This window comes from Magnolia sinica, chromosome 12 (genome assembly GCF_029962835.1).
Source record: "Magnolia sinica isolate HGM2019 chromosome 12, MsV1, whole genome shotgun sequence".
Lineage (NCBI taxonomy): Eukaryota > Viridiplantae > Streptophyta > Magnoliopsida > Magnoliales > Magnoliaceae > Magnolia > Magnolia sinica.
The window spans coordinates 46,644,657-46,664,680 of NC_080584.1; the positions used below are offsets into that span (position 1 = coordinate 46,644,657).

The 20,024-nt window shown below is 38.6% G+C and overlaps 1 protein-coding gene across 4 annotated transcripts in view; it reads left to right on the forward strand.

The window, feature by feature from the left end:
• LOC131221315 (polyadenylate-binding protein RBP45-like) overlaps nucleotides 1-20,024 on the forward strand; it is a 57,534-nt gene that overhangs the window by 26,045 nt on the left and 11,465 nt on the right. For all 4 annotated transcript variants that reach the window (XR_009159188.1, XM_058216526.1, XM_058216527.1 and 1 more), the window contains exon 2: nucleotides 287-767. Coding sequence is in view for 3 of the 4 variants with exons in the window: in XM_058216526.1 (XP_058072509.1) it covers nucleotides 287-767 (481 nt within the window). In the remaining variant the exon portion in view is untranslated. The remainder of the gene's footprint in view (nucleotides 1-286; nucleotides 768-20,024) is intronic.

Below are 20,024 nucleotides of genomic sequence, written 5' to 3' on the forward strand. Positions count from 1 at the left end.
ATGGTATAGCTGAAATGTTTATGACAGAGAGAAGATGTAAATGTATCAGGAGTCAAAACTTGGAAATGTTTTAGTTCCCATGTCGAATTTTAGTTTGTTAACTTTGATTAGAAAAATATTGATTTTTCTTTGTTGGCTTGTGGGTTTTCTTGAATTCTTTTTTGTAAGGTTCAGCAGATGTAAGCCAATTTTGATTGCTCACCAAACTCTATCCAGTAGTATTAATTTGTGTTATGAAGTTTTCTCGTGCCATGGTAATCCATTGTTTTTTTCCCTTTGTTCATAGGTTGTTTCAGTGAAGGTCATCCGCAATAAGCAGACTGCGCAATCCGAGGGTTATGGTTTTATTGAGTTCGTAAACCGTGCTGCTGCAGAAAGAACTCTGCAGACATACAATGGGACACAGATGCCTAGTGTTGAGCAAAATTTCAGACTTAACTGGGCGTCCTTTGGCGTTGGAGAGAGGAGGCCGGATGATAGCGCCGACTTCCCGATATTTGTTGGAGATTTGGCTTCTGATGTTACAGATTACATGTTACAAGAGACATTCAGGAGTCACTATCCCACAGTTAAAGGTGCAAAAGTTGTCACTGATAGAACTACTGGACGTTCAAAGGGATACGGGTTTGTAAGGTTTGGGGATGAAGGTGAACAGATGCGTGCTATGACTGAAATGAATGGAATGTTCTGTTCTACAAGACCCATGCGGATTGGCCCGGCCACTACCAAGAAGAATGTGGGTGCTCAGCAACAATACCCTGCAAAAGGTACATGTCATGATAATTTGCATTTTTAATCTACATATGGTTATCATTCTATATATATATATATATTTTGAATGTGATTATTATTTTAGAACATTTTGCAGGTAAAGTTTTCTCTTATAATTCTTCAACAATGCTAGTATTCCGAAACCGTTTTTCCTGTTTATGAGTGAAATGCTTGGTTTGATATTGCCATATGGGAACATATTACGCATTGTTCTTAGCTTGTTTTTCTTCCAGTTATGCACTTGAAGATAAGCGGCAGTTTGTTGCTTCAATAGATGTACAAAGTCATTTCCTTCCTAGCATTTTCCTTTGTGAAATTGGGACGCTTAAATACTCTTAAAGTTAAGAACGCTCATAAAAACTCATGTTGTCTCGAAGCAGGATTCCAAGAGGGTCTCTTCATTTAGGGGGGCCTGGCACTGATTTCAGCTGAATTGAGTGTCCCCTTTAGTGCGTGGCCTCGTTTAGGTCAGTTTTCCTGTTTATGTCATAATTTTTCCCTTAATTTAGCATTTTTGTGGCATTTTATGCTACATTCTCGAATTATTTTTTTCCCAAGTTCTTTATTTAAAGAGCTGTCTGTCAAGTTTCATTTCCTTCACTGTTTTATTTCCTTTTATGAATTTGTTGAAGAATTATTGCTTTCTTCTTTGTAAATCAGTTCCTTTGCGGCATTTTATTTTATAGTCAAATATATGGGTTTTCCCCCGTCAGCCAATGTTTTATTTTGGTTCATGTTTCCAGCTTCTGTTCCACTAGAAAAGGCGTCTCTGGAGTTTTTAACAGCATTTATTATTGCTGAAGACTCCAGGCGCCTGATATTCTCATTAGCAGTCATGTTTTAGTTTCATGCATGTAGCAATTTTTTAATGCCTTCCTAGGTTTAGGTTGTTTCTTGTGGAATTTCAACTTTGTCGGTCTCCCCTTAATGTCATCATTTACCTTTCCACTTTCTTCTAACTGTTATTTCTTTTAGTAAATGTTTCTGATCAGGAGAAAATTCTTATCTAAAGCAATTGCTGGTTAGTTCTAAACTTTACTAAATGCGTGATTAGTGGAAATCTAGAGTTCTAGAAACATTTCTACATTTAGCGTATTTGGCTTGATCCCTTTGATCTCAATAGTGCTACATCATTTATGATCTGTTTTAAGTACACAAATACTGCACCGTTAATCTCGAATATAGTCATTGTTCAATGCCAACAATTATCTTCATTTCTTTAATATATTGTTGGTATGCCAATGGCTGTTACATAAAGGTAATGGTGGTAACTGTTGTGCGTTACGGGGCTGTTACAGAAAAAAGGGCCCGTAATGGGGCCAAAACACACACACACACACACACATATATGAAATCGGATTGCGTACTGAGTTACTCAGTACGCTCAGTTGGGCCCACCTTGAATGTATGTGGTCTATACACGCCGTCCATCCGTTTTTCCATGTAATTTAAGGGGTTGAGCCCAAAATTGAAGCATATACAAAGATCAAGTGGATCATACCACTGGAAACAGTGGGATAATGATTTCCACCGTTGAAACCTTTCTAGGCCCCGCAGTGATGTTTATTTGTCATCCAACCTGTTCACGAGATCATACAAATATGGATGAAAGGAAAACAAAAATATAAGCTTGATCCAAAACTTCTGTGGCCCTCAAGAATTTTTCAACTTCAATTCAACTGTTTCCTGTGGTGTGGTCCATTTGAACATTGGATATGGCTCATTTTTGAGCTCAAGCCCTAAAATTATCTGCTAAAATGGATGGATGGAGCGGATAAAGTATATAAATCATGGTGGACCTCAAAGAGTTTACTCAGTACGCTAAGCATAGTGAGTTACTCACTACGCAATCGGCTTCCCATATATATATATATATATATATATATATATATATATATATATATCAAAAAGAGAAAAAAAAGGATGTAATGGCCCACATAACGGCTGTTACAGCCTGCATCATAACGGTAACGGTGGTAGTGGTTATGGTCATCATTACTGTTATGGAATACCTGAAAAGCTCACTTCATTCTGAAAGTTTTTTGTTTGTGTGACCAGTAACTAGTGCAATCAAAATCGACCTGTGATCTCTCTCCTTTTTCATCTTCTTGTGGGAAACACAAGCAGTGAGATAATTGCGAAGCTCGATATTTAAAACTCACATTTCTTCAACAATTCGTCTTGATTTAATAGGACATGTGGATGGCAATAATTGTTTATTTGAACTGAAAATAACATGTCTGTCTAGAATTTTGAGAGAGTGATACGGGATATTGTTTTGCTTTGATTCAGAATTCATAGTTTATTTACATATTTTGGGGGTTACACGATGGTTGGGTTGAATTCTCGGAAAAAAATGATGGTTGGGTTGGCAGTTTGTATAGTACCATTCAGGTTTTCATTTTATACCAGTGGGCAAGTCGCCCCTCTGTTCACCGATCCAAAGAGTTAATATGGGACCCACTTTGGCTGGACAATGCACTCAAAATCACCAAGATTGGAAGACCCGAACCCTGAAATAAGTTGTCAATAGAGTATATTAAGCGACAATATAACAATGTTTTATGATCAACCATCGCAAACTCCAAATACTATACAAATATGGTTTTCTAATATGAGGGATTTATGGTGCATAGACGATCCACTAGTCCATCATACAATGGGTTGACAAGAAAGGAATAGTAAAGATTAGAGAACCTGGTGTTCTGACATTTCTGTCTGAATCAAGGCATTTAAACTTGAAAAGCTCAACTTGAATTGAAAATTTGTTGAATTGAGCCGAGTAACTTGGCATTTAACACCTAGACTTAAATTGTTTAATATTTTAAAACAAATAAATATTGTGAGCAGTGTTTTAAATAGTGAATGGCATAGCATTTGACCCTCTATAACATGTAGTGTAAGCTACATGATACTTAATATTTTTTAATTAAAATAATAGAAAAATATGATAAAATTTATAAAATGCATGATTCCTGTGAGTTCTTGACTGCGAATCTGGATTGTCAACCTCATAATTCCATGCAAAATCTCTCTGCTTCTTTGCTTTTAGACATCTCTAAGTTTCACCTCCTTTTTTTAAAATTTATTTATTTAAATTGAAACATAAAAAAGTTCACAACATGGACCACAATTTGGATGGTCCAAATTGAAGTGCTCTATCCATGATATGAACCACAATTTGGATGGTCTGGATTGATCTAATGTAGTGCCACGTGTGATAGGGATGAGTCACCATCATTTTTAAATAGGTGTTGAACTAGCATAGAAGAAAAACTAAAAAAAACAAGAGATTTCAGTAGCATACGCTACCTGCGCTACACACTACGCTACGCTACGTGTAGCCTATGCTACCTGTGCTACACACTACGCTATGCTACATGTAGCTTAATGCTACCTGCCCCGTAGCTTACCCTACCAGGGAGCTATGCTACCTGCATTCTATGCTACGAGTGCTACCGAAATCACTGATTGTGAGTCCTGGTGAGTTGACTTTTGTTGAGTTCATCGAGTCTTTTTTTTTTCTTTTCTTTTCTTTGTTCAATTTTTTTTGAACTTATCAAGTCATCTGAGTCATGAACAAGCATCCTGTTTGACTTATGTCCAAATTCAAAATTTTCTCAAATCTTGAAGAAATCTGGATAAGTTCAGTTGAGTTTTTTCAACTTTTTAAGGTGTGAATTTAAGTAGTATAATATAAAATAGCAAAAGAAGTAGGAGAAAAAGCAAAGACAAACCACAATAGATGCATCAAGGGTGAGGACCATAAAAAGAAGAGGAGACTAGCGAGAGAGAGATGGAGAGACTACTTTTGGAGGTTGTCAAATGATTATTCATGCAGTATCCTTGGGCCGTTGTAAATCTAGTCGACAATTGTCGACTGATGGTTCTTTAATGCACATTTCTATTAACTGTAAGGTGAATTCTTCAGTGTATTTGTTCGCTAATGAAGGAGCTTCTTGGTCATTGATGAGGACTGTTTTTTATTATAATTATTGTAGTCTTTCCATGTTTTTTTTCCTTTAAAAAAAAAATGAGTTGTTCATCAAGAAAAAGAAAAGAAGGTTTGAGTGCAGGGATTGAACTAGCAGGAATCACAGTCTATAGGTGGTTGGAAGGGCATCTTGCCATATATCGGGTAGGGGAATACAAGGTAATCTTATCAAGGATAAAAGGAAAGCCCATGGGGACAAATCATTGGGACAAATGACACACCCAATGTCACCTAAAGCACGAAACACCCACATTTTCATTATAGATCGCGCGATCCGATTATGGGTAATTTGCGATCCAGATTGCTATTTTTAGCGACTTGAAATTATGGCTTTATATTCGTACTATTGATTAAGTTAATGCAAATCTCTAGTTACAGTTAGAGATTTATACTTTTAATTATTTAGTTATAGTATAACGCACATCGGGTCTATAATAATAACATTCATCATTTCATATATAAATTGTAATATGAGTTGGGCTTGGGCTGTATAGTAAATAGGTCAGGCTTGGGCTGACCTCGACTCAGTCTGAACCCAACTCATTGCCACCCTTAGCCTACACCAGGGCGACCATAATACTGCTGCTCCATGTATCAACACTACCATGGTAGATCATGATAGAATGGTACCAAGTCATGTACATTTCATGCATTTGCCTATGCTTAGCCTCTATGAAATGGATCAGTATATTCCCATCTGTGGGTACAGTGTAATTGTGACATCTGTGTTTGCCTTCATACCCATAAGAGTTGTGGATACATCTGCTAGTGTTTTCATATTTTCTCCAAGTTCTTCAATTTTCCCCAAATTAAAAAATCGTAGCATAATATCTATGATTTTGACACTTTTAAATATCTACTCTACGTAGCGCAACATTGCTTTAACGCTACATATAGGTCATGAAAATAGCTTGAGTCATGTGTTGAAATTTCACATGGTGGGTCCATGGGCTATGCACAGAAGCTTGGCGGAGCTATAGAATGATGACTATGTCTGCGCGCGCGGGGGGTTGGGGGTGGTGGTTAGGACCACATAAAAATTTCGACTTTAAAACGCAATTGCCTACTTAAACTAATATGCAAATTAAACTATGCAAGACTATTTACTCTAAGGCTCCCAAGCCAGTAGAGGGTCCAATTACATAGACTATAAAAGATATGCTAATGTGAGCTAAGGGTTCGAGTATTTTTTGAAGATCATCCGTAGTGAGAATTTTGTTGGCAACGATAGTCCACATAAAGGTTTCCACCCAAAAGGGGTGCAAGAAGTCCCCAAAGGTGTCTATAAAAGGAACTTAGGCATAACAAGTTAAAGAAAATCTTTGAAGGCAATAGGCCTTTCACGGAAGGAGCCACACCCTGCCATCTTCAATGGTAATGGATAAGTTAGAACCAGTGTTCGCAATATCGATACTATCGGCCAATATTATCGGTATCGCTGGCCAGCGACACGAAACCCACACGAAACCAGCAGGAAGTTTTAAAAAAAGAAAAAATATTTGTATCGCATGATATATCATACGATATTGCGGGATTTTCTTCGATATTATCAAGATTTTTTTAAAAAAAGGAAAAAAGGGATTTTGGTACCTGGAAATGAAGATTATGTAATCGGAGATACATCAACGAAGATTCCGGCGAAAAATCTGTAAATTTTTTTGAAAGTTGGGTTTGATTGAGAAGGATTCGGGGATTTTAGGGTTCTGGAAGGTCCGGACCCCTCCCTTTCTTCGAAAATGGCTTCCGCCCTATGTCGAAATTGGATTTCGTACCAAGTCCGGTATGCTTTTATTGTACTGAGAAAACTCAGTGGGGCCACTGCGAATGTATGTGGTTTATCCATGCCGTCCAATCTTTTTTCCATCTCATTTAAGGGGTTGAGCCCAAAATTGAAGCATATCCCAAGCTCAAGTGGACCATACCCTGGGAAATAATGGGAATAATGATTTCCATCGTTGAAACCTTGCTAGGCCCCACAGTGATGTTTATTTGTCATCCAACCTGTTCATAAGATTAAAAAAACATGGATGATTGTAAAAAATAAATATAATCTTGATCCAAAACTTCTGTGGCCCTCAAGAATTTTTCAATGGTATACGTTCAATTCGTACTGTTTTGTGCGGTGTGGTCCATTTGAGATTTGGATATACTTCAATTTTGGGCTCAAGCCCTAAAATTATTTGATAAAATGGATGAAAGGAGTGGATAAAATATATAAATCACGGTGGACCCCACAGAGTTTACTCACTTCGCTCGATGAGAAAATGGGTCAGATTCTATAGGATCAAACCTATGGGACTTAAGGAATGATGGAAGGGAATAAAAAGAAAAAAGAGGGAAATGTGTGGTTACGTGTGGTGCAAAGACTAGCGCTGACATCCCAAGTTGTACCAATGGTTGAAAGGAGATCAACGCTACATGGGCCACACAATAATGTATTTATTATATCAACCCCGTTCATCTATTTGGAGAGATCATTTTAGATCATGAGCTCAAAAAATGAGTCATATCCAAAGCTCAAGTGGACCACACCATAAATAGTAGTGGGACAATGATTCTCACCATTAAAACGTTTGTAGGGCCCACCATAATGTTTATTTTCCATCCAATCTATTCATAAGGTCACACATATCTGGATGAAGAGGATAAAAAATAAATCATATTGATCCAAAACTTTTGTGACCCCAAAATGGTTTCAATGGTAGACGTTAAATCCCCTATTACATTTTGAAGTGTGGTCCACTTGATAATTCGATCTACCTTATTTTTCGGCTCAAGCCATATGACTAGTTCGCCAAATGGATGGACGGTTTGGATATAACACATGCCTAATGTTGGGACCCACATAACTTGGTGACGTCAACGCACCAGCCAACCGCTTTCGTCCGCACGGGAGGGATTAGGTGAGACTCCCACGCGGCTTTCCTGCCAAAGCCTTCAGCAAGAAACATAGGTGAGGCCCACTGTGATGTTTGTGAGAAACCACTCCGTCCATCCATTTTGTTAGCTCATTTTATGACTTCAAACAAAAAGTGAACGGGATCCAAGACTCAAGTGGGCCGCACTAAAGGAAAAGATGGGTAGGGATATTTCTACCGTTAAAACCTTCTTGGGTTGACAGTGATGTTTACATGCCATCCATACTGTTCATAATATCATTCCTATTGGGATGAACTGAAAACACATACTAACCAGATTCAAAACTTTCATGTCCCCACGAATATTTCAACCGTGAACGTTCAATCCTCCATTTTTTAGCTCAGTTGAGTATTGAATCTGGCTCATTTTTGGTTTAATGTCCTAAAATGAGCTCATAAAACGTATGGACGGAGTGGATTTCTCACAAACATCACAGTGAGCCCACCTAGGTTCCCAACACACGAACTTTTGCCAAGGCTTTTGCATGAAATCCAGGTGAGGACTTACGGTGATATATTTGTCTTAAATCTACACCGTCCAACAATTTTGAAAGATCATTTCAGGATATGATCTTAATGAATTGGTTGTGTTTTTATAGATGTCTTTGATACATTTATAAATGTCATGCATTCAATTTAAATATATTTGCATTAGTTGAGTTAAACATCGCATAGCTTAGGACCCTATACAAAGGAAACTTATTATGTGCACCTTTTTTCTGAGATGTTATTATTTAAAAGTGTGTATTAAGGTCTTTTTTTAGCAATCCCTGAAGTTTCATTAAAAAATTCAACCATTTTTCCAATGTTTCCCCATGTTTCCCAAAAAGTGCGATAAATTATGCGATACAAACGATATATCCCATGCGATAACCGATACGTATCTGTATCCCAAGGGTGCGATACATAGTGCGATACCGATATTTCGAACACTGGTTAGAACTGTGAAGAGAAGATTGAGAAGCTCAACCATCATGGCTATTTCAAAGTCCCATAGGTTCTTGTGGAAATAAATCGACAACATAACCTTACAAGCTTTGAGGAATCTTTAATTGTAGAGTTTCTTGAAGCTAGTAGCGAAAAGAGGGAATATTTCAAATGTTTATTTATTTGCCTTTCAAAAAAGAAGAAGAAGAAGAAGAAGAAGAAGAGGGAATTTATCAACCAGGAGTGCATCACCCACTCGACTTTCGTACCAAAACTGCATTCTTTCACCGTCCCCACCTTTAAACAAACACCATTTAGAAAAATGCACCCCACCCTTTTATTCAATTTTCTGATGTTCACAATAGCTCCCTCCCTTGAATACTTGCCTTGTTTTTTATTCTCTATATTTGGAGGCAACAATTTTCCTTCGAAGCGCATCTCTTTGCCAAGATGTCGCCATTGCTTAGAAAGTAGGACTCAATTTTTTTTTTTTCTAGATCCCTCCAATGCCAATCGACCTTTTTCGGTTTTGCATTAATGGGTATAATTGTTGATAAATGAAGATGTTGCGATGGATTTGTTAGAACATGGGGAAGGATAGGAATAAGAATGTGGTCATCTAAAGAAGCCTGAGAGCAATTCTAATGAGAGAGAATATGATGGAGAATGGATTGAGATGATTTGGATGGTTCGATAATGTGTAATGAAGACCGATGATGGTTTTGTGTGTGCACCCCACTCAACAGAGTGTTTAGGCTAATTAACCCGTCCATCCTTGGAGGAGGGTCCTCCTATGTTTAAAGATGAAGAACTTGCAGAATTTCCCCTAGTATCCATCTTGAAGCCTAAGCCCAAGCCCAAGTCCAATCCTAATGCAAGCCTAACTGTAACCCAAAAGGGCCAAAACCTCATCCTAAAACCTTGAACTCCATATTGAGCCCAAAGTTATCTAAAAAGGGTTGGCCCAAGTCCAATTCAAGTTTGGGTCCACATCAATGTTGTCGAATCGCATATGCGATCATGTCCGATCGCATATGCCTATGCGCATATGCGATCGCACAATTGCATATGTGATCGCATTTTTTTTCTTTTTTATGAATTTTTTTCGATATATATATATATATATATATATATATATATATATATATATATATATATATATATATATATATATATATATATATATATATATATATATATATATATGGGAAAAATTCAAAAAAATATAAGAAACTAATGAGAACTTTTCTAAGTTAATAGATAATTTTACATATTTAAAATTCATTTGTGAGAGATAAAATCAATTAAACATCAAGTCATCCGCATTTAACAATATAGTTAATAAGAAATAACAACATAATCAACAAGCTGTTTATTTATTATTGTAGCAAATCAACAAGCTATCTTCCTTGAGACTTGAAAGTGCTTGAATCTTGATCTTCCAACTTCCAAGAGAGAGGGAATGTAGGAGAGAGAGATGAAGATCACTTGGAAGTAGGAAATACAAGAGAGAGAGAGAGACATTAAGACCACTTGTAATAAAGAAATGTATAACAAAAATAGAGTAAGAGAGTTTCAGAGTGAGAATATTGCAAATGGAGGAGATTCAGAAGCCTTTTTATACGCAAAATGTTGTTTTTTTGCAAAAAAATTAAAATAAAAATTCAATGTGCCATGGCCAATATGTGATCGCATATGCTGTATGCGATCGCATATTTTCGCATATGCCACATATGCGACCGCATATGTGCGATGATCGCATATGGATATGCGCATATGCGATTTGCATATGGATATGTGCATATGCGATCGGGTCGCATATGCGCATATGCGATCGGACATGACAACAATGGTCCACACTCCACACTTCATTTTTTAAAATTTGCACCCTAGATGTGGAACCTTTTTTTTTTTTTTTTTCTATGTTCGAAGGATACAACCACTAAAAATGGCCCCTTGGACATGGTAAACCTTTCCACGTTCAAGGCCAATTTCATAACATTTTCAATGCCTTTGTTTTTACTTCAATTTCTAATCCTTTTGATGTCAAAATCCTTTGAATTACGAGTCCATTTAAAAACCCATCAACTTCTCTTTGCAATGAGCCTTATCCCATCTCAATTTGATCTACGGACATCAAACTATGGTCGAAATACTAGAGTGGGAGATTAGTTGACTTGTAGAACTAGAAATTGACCCAACTTGTATGCCCCGTATCTCCCCCCAACCCTTATGAATTCGTACTTCAAACCAATTCCATTAGTTAGCTCATCAAGTTAGCTTTCCTACAAGCTATATCACCGAATTCTGACATCCAACCACCAGCATTAGATCAAACCAACATCAGATCAAAAAACCAAGAGGCGCGCATGTAGGACAGAAGGAAATGATTTATGAAATTACCATCTTGTCTTTGCAACAAGTTCCTTTTACCCTTTGACCCCATTTTTACCAAAAAACCCATAGAAGCCTTAGTTGACATGGGCTACCATCTTTTTATGAAACTACCCTCTTCACTACCATGTTTAGTGAAATCCCAAAACTATCCATTCCTCAAGCCATAGGATCCTCCCATGTGTCTCCAACCCAACCATTCAATCCCAACCCTCTAGAAACCTCCTTGAACCTTTTCTAAGCCTAATTGCTCCTCAATTCCCTAGAAATTATTCTCCAACCATGCAATCAACAACCCTTAGCTTGCCACTTGGCAATCATCCAACAACTCACTACCCCCTTAGATCATCCATTTTCTTTCCCCTAAAGACATCTCCGCCACTCTATCTTCTCTATAAATAGAGACCTCTCTCTCTGAGAATGATATCTTGCCTCTTTAAAAAGTTCCAAGTCTCCATTGCCTATATCTAGGAGCATATCTATATACAAGAGATGTATACTTTAACCACTTTAGTTCTTCTCTGCCACCTTTGATGTTCAACTCTCATGGTTGGTGGGCCATTGTCATCATTAGGTTCTAGTGGAGGTGACTCCTTGATGGCCTGGATCACTCTTTCTATGGTCAGAATTAGCTTTACCTTTTGGGACAAGTTTGTATAGTTCATCCTAGCAATTGTCATTATGAAGGATTTAGGAAAGTGGATTTCACTTGGACATAATTATTATCTACATGAGAACAAACACATTCTATTCCTTAAAAAAAATCCATGATTAATTCATCTAGGGAAACTTTGTGCCTAATGCTAGGGCATATCTTTTTGGCAATCTTGGCACCAAGTACTCGAATTGTGCACCCTTAAAACATATTCAAGTTGATGCATGGCGTGCGATTTAACTATTTGGATGCGGAGATTATTAACAGATTAATTGAGGTAAATCAAATAAGATAACATGCTATCTTACCAAGATTAAAAGACTACCAAGAGGCAATAAAATTCAGATTTATGTTAAAATTACAATCCCACACAAGCATGAACCATGTAAGCATGAAAACGTTAGGTCCCATGAGAGATTGGAACTCTCACACTTAGCGTAGGCATAGTTTGGGTTCAAGGGGCAGATTTGGCGCAATTCAAGGGTTAGGAAATTGGGGAAATAAGTTTACGTTTTCAGATTTGGGGAAATAAGGTTGGGGATTTGGGGATTTAGGGTTAGGTTTCAAAGGGAAAATAAAAGGCGAAAGGGATTGGGAATGCTGACCATATGGACAGCCGTATGGTCAGAGGGAGGGTGTAAACAGGATGTTTTGGGATGGGTTAGGCCGCCAATATAGGGTTTGGAAGAAAGAAAACCAGATGGGAATGGGGATTGTCTATCCTTGTTGAAGGAATAAGAGAGAGAGCTAGAGAGAATGGAAAAGAGAGATACCTTTGATGGAAGAAAATGAGGAGAAAAATAGTTTGGATTCACTCATTGGCTTCACAACAAATCAATCCACCCATTCACATGATGTTTTTACCTCATCACAAAGTAAGAAAAGAGAAATTTTTTATTTCATATGCTTGCAATGCGGCTAGGGCTGGACATCCAAGCCTTGAATAATCTCAAAAAAGTCCTTTTTACAAAAGGACGCTCTCAGGAAATAATTCTTTTAACAAAACCTTGATATCTAAAATGTCCTATGATGTCATAAAACATAAACTTGCTAATCCTAAGCTATGACTAATCAACAAAACACAAAATATGATAATCTAACACTCATGATCAAATTGATCAAGGGTCACAATGATCCAACCATTTGATTGAAGGATCCACATGATCCAATGGTCCGATCGTCGAGTCCTCACGATCCAACGGTCAAGACTTCTCAACTAAGCATCCCACATGCATTTTCCTAGTATAAGGTCTTTGAAGATGCATGATCATGCATGTGGGGTCTTCAAGGACCCAATGCGGTCCACTCGGGCTCATGTACAAGTCATCAAGCCAAAGTGAAGGCTGGGCCGATACATTGTGCGATACCGATATTTCGAACACTGCTCATCACAAGTATTCATACTTTATGAGTGCAACTACATATCATGAGCATGCATCGATTTCTATTTGCCAATGCATATGCATAAATCATCATTCTATTTGAGCCATTTTCTCATCATATCATATGATCTCGATGTGCATACTTAGATGTTGTTCATGTCCATGTGCACAACCACAATATTTATAACCATGATATCATCACAAAATAAGCCACATGCTTATGTGCACTAATACATGCATATCCAACGTATTATCACCATAATAATCACTACATGCATGACTAAGATTGCTTGTGATCCATTGTGTGCTTGAAGCGACATTCATTGAACCGTATCACAATGGGCCTTTCCAACCCCACAAATCATGTTTGTTGGACGTGGGACGTCCATGCCATCTAACGGTGTAAATGATGGCTTGTGATGTGGACATCATGCGCACGCCCCCCACCCTACGCACATATTTAAGGATGGCCCCACTTTCGATCTAGATCGATGACGACATCTTTGGAGGGCTTCACAGTTAAGGGCTATGCTATGGAGTATTGGAGCGGACCCGATTATCATATAGATTCTACCATCGGATCTCATGATCGTGGCCCACTACCCTAAATGATCTAGGATTTTGAATTTTGACTATTCTTGTGATTAGAAACATTTTGAACGGCTTTGATTGCGTAGATTAATTATTATTTTATTTACTTCAGCTTTAAGTATTAGTGTGCGCACAAGACGCAATGGTAAAATTGTCTTTTGGAGTTTGGGGTTTTCTTATAAATAAACAACCCCATGTAGGTATTTTTCAATGAAGTTTATGAATAAAAATTCTGTGTTTTTTTTCTTCTCTCTCTCTTTAGGTTAAAAAATCGAATTGGGTGCAAAACCCTCCATTCCTCAAAGGGCTAACTACCGTGGTGCGAAGCCACAACCATCCCAAATCATCCCCACTTATTTACACCCCACATCCATCATCTTCTACATCCCTCCCATCTTCGGATTCACCCTTTTCTCGTACCCAAGTTCTCTTATACATCAGATTTTCAGATTCTGGCCCACCAGAGGGGCTGAAACTTCAGCGGAGCACCACGTACAAACCGTGCATCGGATCGACACGAAATTTGGCATGGAGGCAGTCCTACCCTGGCCGATCCTAGCCTAGGAGTCACTTTCCGACTTTGTAGCCCCACACATGTGCGGACGAGTGGTCACGCACGTGCGCCCAGGGCCAACTGCTGTCCACGCACGTGGCTCATCTCAGGTTATGTCTTTCCTCTATTTTCCTCCTCTTTAGCCTTAATCCAGGTCCTTAACCCTATAGAATCCCAAATCCCAATTATACCCAAATTTGCAAACCCTAGATATTCCCCTGAATTGAAACATGGTGAATTTCTTGAATCGGGGAACAATCCTTTGCAAGAGTGGATGAATCTTACACTCATTTGGGCTTGTTTGGTTTATAATTTTATTTGATCCGGCCCTAAACTTGTGTAGGCTTGGACCCCCATAGATTCCCCTTTTTGAATATTTGATTGTACGTAGGATGTGGACTTTTGTGATTGTTTAAAATTGGTATAATCTAAAGCTTGAACTCTTGCATGTCATATTTAATTTCATGTCCTGCATCATCACGCCTTTTAAGGCATGGGTGTTCAAGCATGAGTAGACTTCCATAGTTGGGATCATCCTAATTACAAGCAAATTAGGAAATAATACATTATCAAATTAGGAAACACATGGTGCTTAATTTTTCAGCAATTTTCATATTTGGAAATTCCTAATTCTCATCTAATTAGAGACACTGCTAAATAAGGAAAGAGAAGTGGTTTCCAAATTGGGAAAGTTGTGGAAATCTAACAACACCGGGTAGTCCCATATTTAGGCATTGCTTGGATGATCCACTCAATCAATTTTTATTCTCCTCGTTCCATTTGCTTCGATTGGTATCTCTCCTTTGCAAATCATGCATAATGTCCTTTTGGATTTTTTTTTTTTTTTAAAATATAATTTATATATATATTAATAATGGCTTGATTTGAAATAACTAGATCTATGTCAAATTACATAGAAATCTTGGCCCAAGCCATCTATGATGTTGTACTAGATGAGATTTAAAAGAAAGAAGAGAAAATTACTATTATATGTACACAAAATACGATTAAATTGATCGTTTCCTTATAGCCGTACAAACATGTAATTCCTGATTACACAATTAAATCAAAACCATCAAATTGATAAAAAAAAACCCATTATTTTTCATCATGCCACATCATCCACAAAGAAGGAAAACCATAAAGCAGCCCCCATATGTCCAAATTAATCACATATTTAATTTTTATTGTTGGCGATATGGTACATTGATCGTTTGGATCTTCCAATCCGGATGTTTGTTTGGGGTTAAATTTGGAGCGAATATTCCTAGGGATGATTCCCACAACCAAGCCCAGCTAGAAAACCACCCGATGGATGGCCTGATCGCTAAGATCCAAGTCATAAAAAAGTCCTTATGGTAACCAATGGATCCCTTATTGGAGTATGTGCCTTCTTATACTGAATCCTAATGCATGTACTCAATCCCACTTGTATGTTAGTCACAATTGTGACCTTGCAAGATGTGTTGAAGCACAAAACATTAGGACCATGAAGATCCCAACACAACCTTAGGTCTAAGAATTGGTCGTCTATCTAATCCGGGCATGATGGGTCTCTTAGACAAGAGACTCGATGCGTCATCCAATGTAAGTGCTTAGCCAGGCCTAAAACACAAGAACTTGCATCTTGTGACTAGTTAAACTCCTATGTAGGTAGGACTAAGGCATAGTTAACCCAACGGTGGAGACCTTACATCCCAACTTGTTGCGGGTTCCATCTCACATGATGACCAATTAACCTTTCACTGATTAGGCAATTTTGTGAATATGGTTATGGAATTTAGGGTACTAAGTTCCATGAAACACAACTCTCCCTTGGTCAATGGCTAGTGTGCCTAAACTCATCTTCCACTTGGCTAACCAGAGGAATCCTCCCTTGTAATCCATAAAATTATAAATAGATTTGGTTTCCTACATATTTAATTGTGGCATACAAGGTAAAAACCAAACACATGTGGCCATCAAGCTACATGATCATAACAATCATCATTGGCTTTCCACAACACACTATAGTAACACTCCCATTGCCCTGAAGCCGATGATGCTCAAGTTAAATGCTTCATGCATGAATATGTCTAATTTAGACTCCATTTAATGACAATAAGAAAACATAAGATCAACAACATAAAATTAAGAGCTCAAAGATCCTTTCCCACAGAAATTCCTAGGATTCTCTTTAGCTCATTTGCTTCATATATGTGAAAAGTCCTAACATGGTTGCCGGACTTGCACATTCCAATGTTTTAAATAGTGTGTAACATATAGTATAAGCTACATGGTACTTAATAAATTTATTATTCTTATTATTAAAATAATAGAAAAATATGATAAAATTTACAAAATGCATAATTCCTATGAGTTCTTAACTGCGAATCTGGATCACCAACCACATATGTCCGTGCAAAATCTCTATCCTTTTGCCTTTAGACATCTCTAAGCATGACCTCTTTTTTTTTTTTTTTCCTAAATTAAAACATCACAAATTCACGGTATGGATCAGAATTTGGATGACTTGGATTGATCCAATGTAGTGCCACGTGTGTTGGGGATGAGTCACTACCATTTTAAAATAGGTGTTGAGTTAACACAGAAGAAATATTTAAAAAAGAAGAAGAAGAGATTTCAAGTAGTGTACGCTACCTGCTCTACACGCTACACTATATGCTCTGTAGCTTACTCTACCAAGGAGCTACACTACTTGCATACGTTATGTATCATTTTAGCTATGCTACGCTACATTATGTTATGAGCGCTATTGAAAACATTGACACATACATGCAATATCCCTATTGTTGTCTCAACAAGCAAGAAAATTAAAAACAACCACTAGACAATCTAAGGTTCATAATGGAACCTCCTGAATAAAAATAAGAATAATCATGCAACAAACCATGCATCCGATCACCGTACGTATGTGATGCACCAACATGCTGCTAAAAGACGGTATCACCAATGAGAAGAGTAAATCCAAATTTCGAAAATCCGATGAGATCGTATACAAAATAATCACAATCAAATATAGAAGTCCAACAAGAGCAATGAGCTTTTTTTTTTTTTTTTTTGCATATTAAGTTGATAAGGATCACATCTATTCCGTATGTCCAACAAGAGGACAGGGTGCGCTCATCGTGAAGAGGAGATATCAGTTGGAGCATACAAAACGAGGAGAATAAGATAGATAGACTGGATTGTCGAGGCAGGGCCCACACCTATGGCCAGCATACGACCAATGTGCACATGCCCTGAGTAGGCGCACAGTGTGTTGTCACGCAATCTCTTCTTTCCTTCTTTTTCTCCCTTCCTTTTTTATCCTCTCTAATCATCTGTATGTTGTGAATTTTTCGTAACTTCCCTAGTCGGGAAACTTCTATACTTTCCTTGTTTTGTAAGGTTTCTGATTAGAGGAGAATTAGAAATTTTTATATCTAAAAATGTTAAAAATTAGCCCCATCTGTTTCCTAAATTAATCATGTATTATATCCTAATTTATTAGGATGATCCCAACTATGGAAGTGTACTCTTGCTTGGGTGCCTATGCCTTGAGATGTGTGACCCATCATTCATGTTGTTAGATTGATGCAGGACAATTAACCACTTGCTCTAAAAGCTTGAACTGAGCTCGAATTGATAAAGCATGGCGTATTGATCCCTTTATCTCATAGCCCAGGCCCCAAATCCATGGGTCAGGTCCTCGACCGAACCCTCCTCGTGGACCCCAAATTCATGGGTTCCACCCCCTCGTGGGGCGTGTGAAAATGCCCCCGCATTAATCACCCCTGGTGAGGAGTCTCGAACACAAGACCATCCACTTTGATACCAATTTGATGCAGGACAATTAACCGCTTGGTCTAAAAGCTCGAACTGATAGAGCATGGCGAATTAATCCCATTTTCTCATAGCCCAGGCCCCAAATCCATGGGTCAGGTCCTCAGCCGAACCCTCCTTGTGGGTACCAAATCCATGGGTTCTGCTTCACACGAGCCACCCGCCTCACACGGGCCCTAAATCCAGGGGTTCTGTGGGCTGCCCACCCTGAGTGTTCCCTTGCATCCCACAGGCCACCCCACTCAAGCCCGGTGTGAAATTGCCCCCATATTATAGATGGAGTGGACGTCCCATGTCCAACACATGGATCGTGTGGGCCCTGATCACTTGTATGGCTAACTTGACTAAAGCATTTTGGATCGTTGATTATTGGACAGCTGTACTTTGGCTTTGATACATGATCGGGCCATGAGAAGTTAGTGTATGTATGATCTGATGCTGGATTGAAATTTGATATCCCCCCAAGAGATTCAACATACGGATCACACAATTTTTGGATGGTTGAGGTCATCTAAAACTTGTATAGTTGATATTTCATCCATTTAGAGTCGAACTGGCTTGAAAATTGAGTTAGTGACTCATCATGACAAACTTTACAAGATGGATGGATTGAATCTGGTGGTAGATTCCCAAATTTGGTTGGGATTGAATTTGGGGTTTGTCTTATTTTCAACTAATCTCATTCATTTGAGATAAATTGGACCGAAACATGAACCTTAGCCCAATGTCGATGTGTTGGACCCATCCAACTATTTAGATTTGTCTGATGGTTTGCTTGAAATACAAGTTTTGGACTACTCAATCCATATGTGCGTATGGCAAGATCCCTACATGCATTCTTCCCCTATTGATATTGATGGGATGTGACATGCTTAGGTTGCATGCATATCACCTACATGCGTCCAAAGATTTATAGTATGTTTGTGGATGTCCTGAAAGATCATATGTAATAGTGTGGTTCAATGCAAGTGTGATGAACAAAATTCAATGCATGCAAGGGATCATGTGAGATATTGGCTGTGCATATGGTGATTTGATATCTTGGATATGTATGTATTGGTGCCCATAAGCCAATACATATCTATTCCGTGATGATATCATGGTTATGAATATTGTGGGTTTGCATGCTCATGGTATGTGGTTGTACTCGTTTAGTGAGAGTACTTGAATGTGTTTTAAGGGGGCACAATTCAAGTACTTGGTGCCAAGGCCCAAGACGGCATTAGATACAAGGTTTCCGAACATGTATTAATCATGGCACGTATTTTGATTATGCAAATTAGGATGAATCCACTTTTTGAAATCCCTCATAATGGCAAGCTTGTTGGAACTACATAAACTACTCCTAAAAGGTAGAGCTAGTTATGACCATGGAAAGAGTGATCCAAGTTGTTAGGGAGCCACCTCCACTTGAACCTGATGATGATGAGTAGTGACCCTCAAGACAACTAACCCCTTGTTTTAAAAGCTCGAACTGATAGAGTGTGGCGAATCAATCCCTTTATCTCATAGCCCAGGCCCCACATCCCATGGGTTAGGTTCTCGGTTCAACCCCCATTGTGGGCCCCACCACACATGGGTTCCACCTTACGGGTGGGGCCCCCCTCACATGTGCCGCCAGCCTCACATGGGCCTCCCACCCCTACTATGCCCCTTCATCCCACAGAGCTACTCACCTCACACGGGCCGCCCACCCCGAGTGTGCCCCTACATCCCACAGGGGACCTCGCTCTGCATTACTCACCCCCAGTGAGGAGTCTCGAACACCAGATCTCCCGCTCTGATACTACTTCGATGCAGGACAATTAACCACTTGCTTTAAAAGCTCGAACTAATAGAGCATGGCGAATCAATTCCTTTATCTTATAGCCTAGGCCCCACATCGCATGGGTTAGGACCTCGGCTGATTCCCCCTCGTGGGCCCCACATCACATGGGTACCCCACTCGAGCCCGGTATGAAAATGCCCCTGCATTACACTTCCTCTAAAAGATCGAACTCGGAGTCTCGAACAC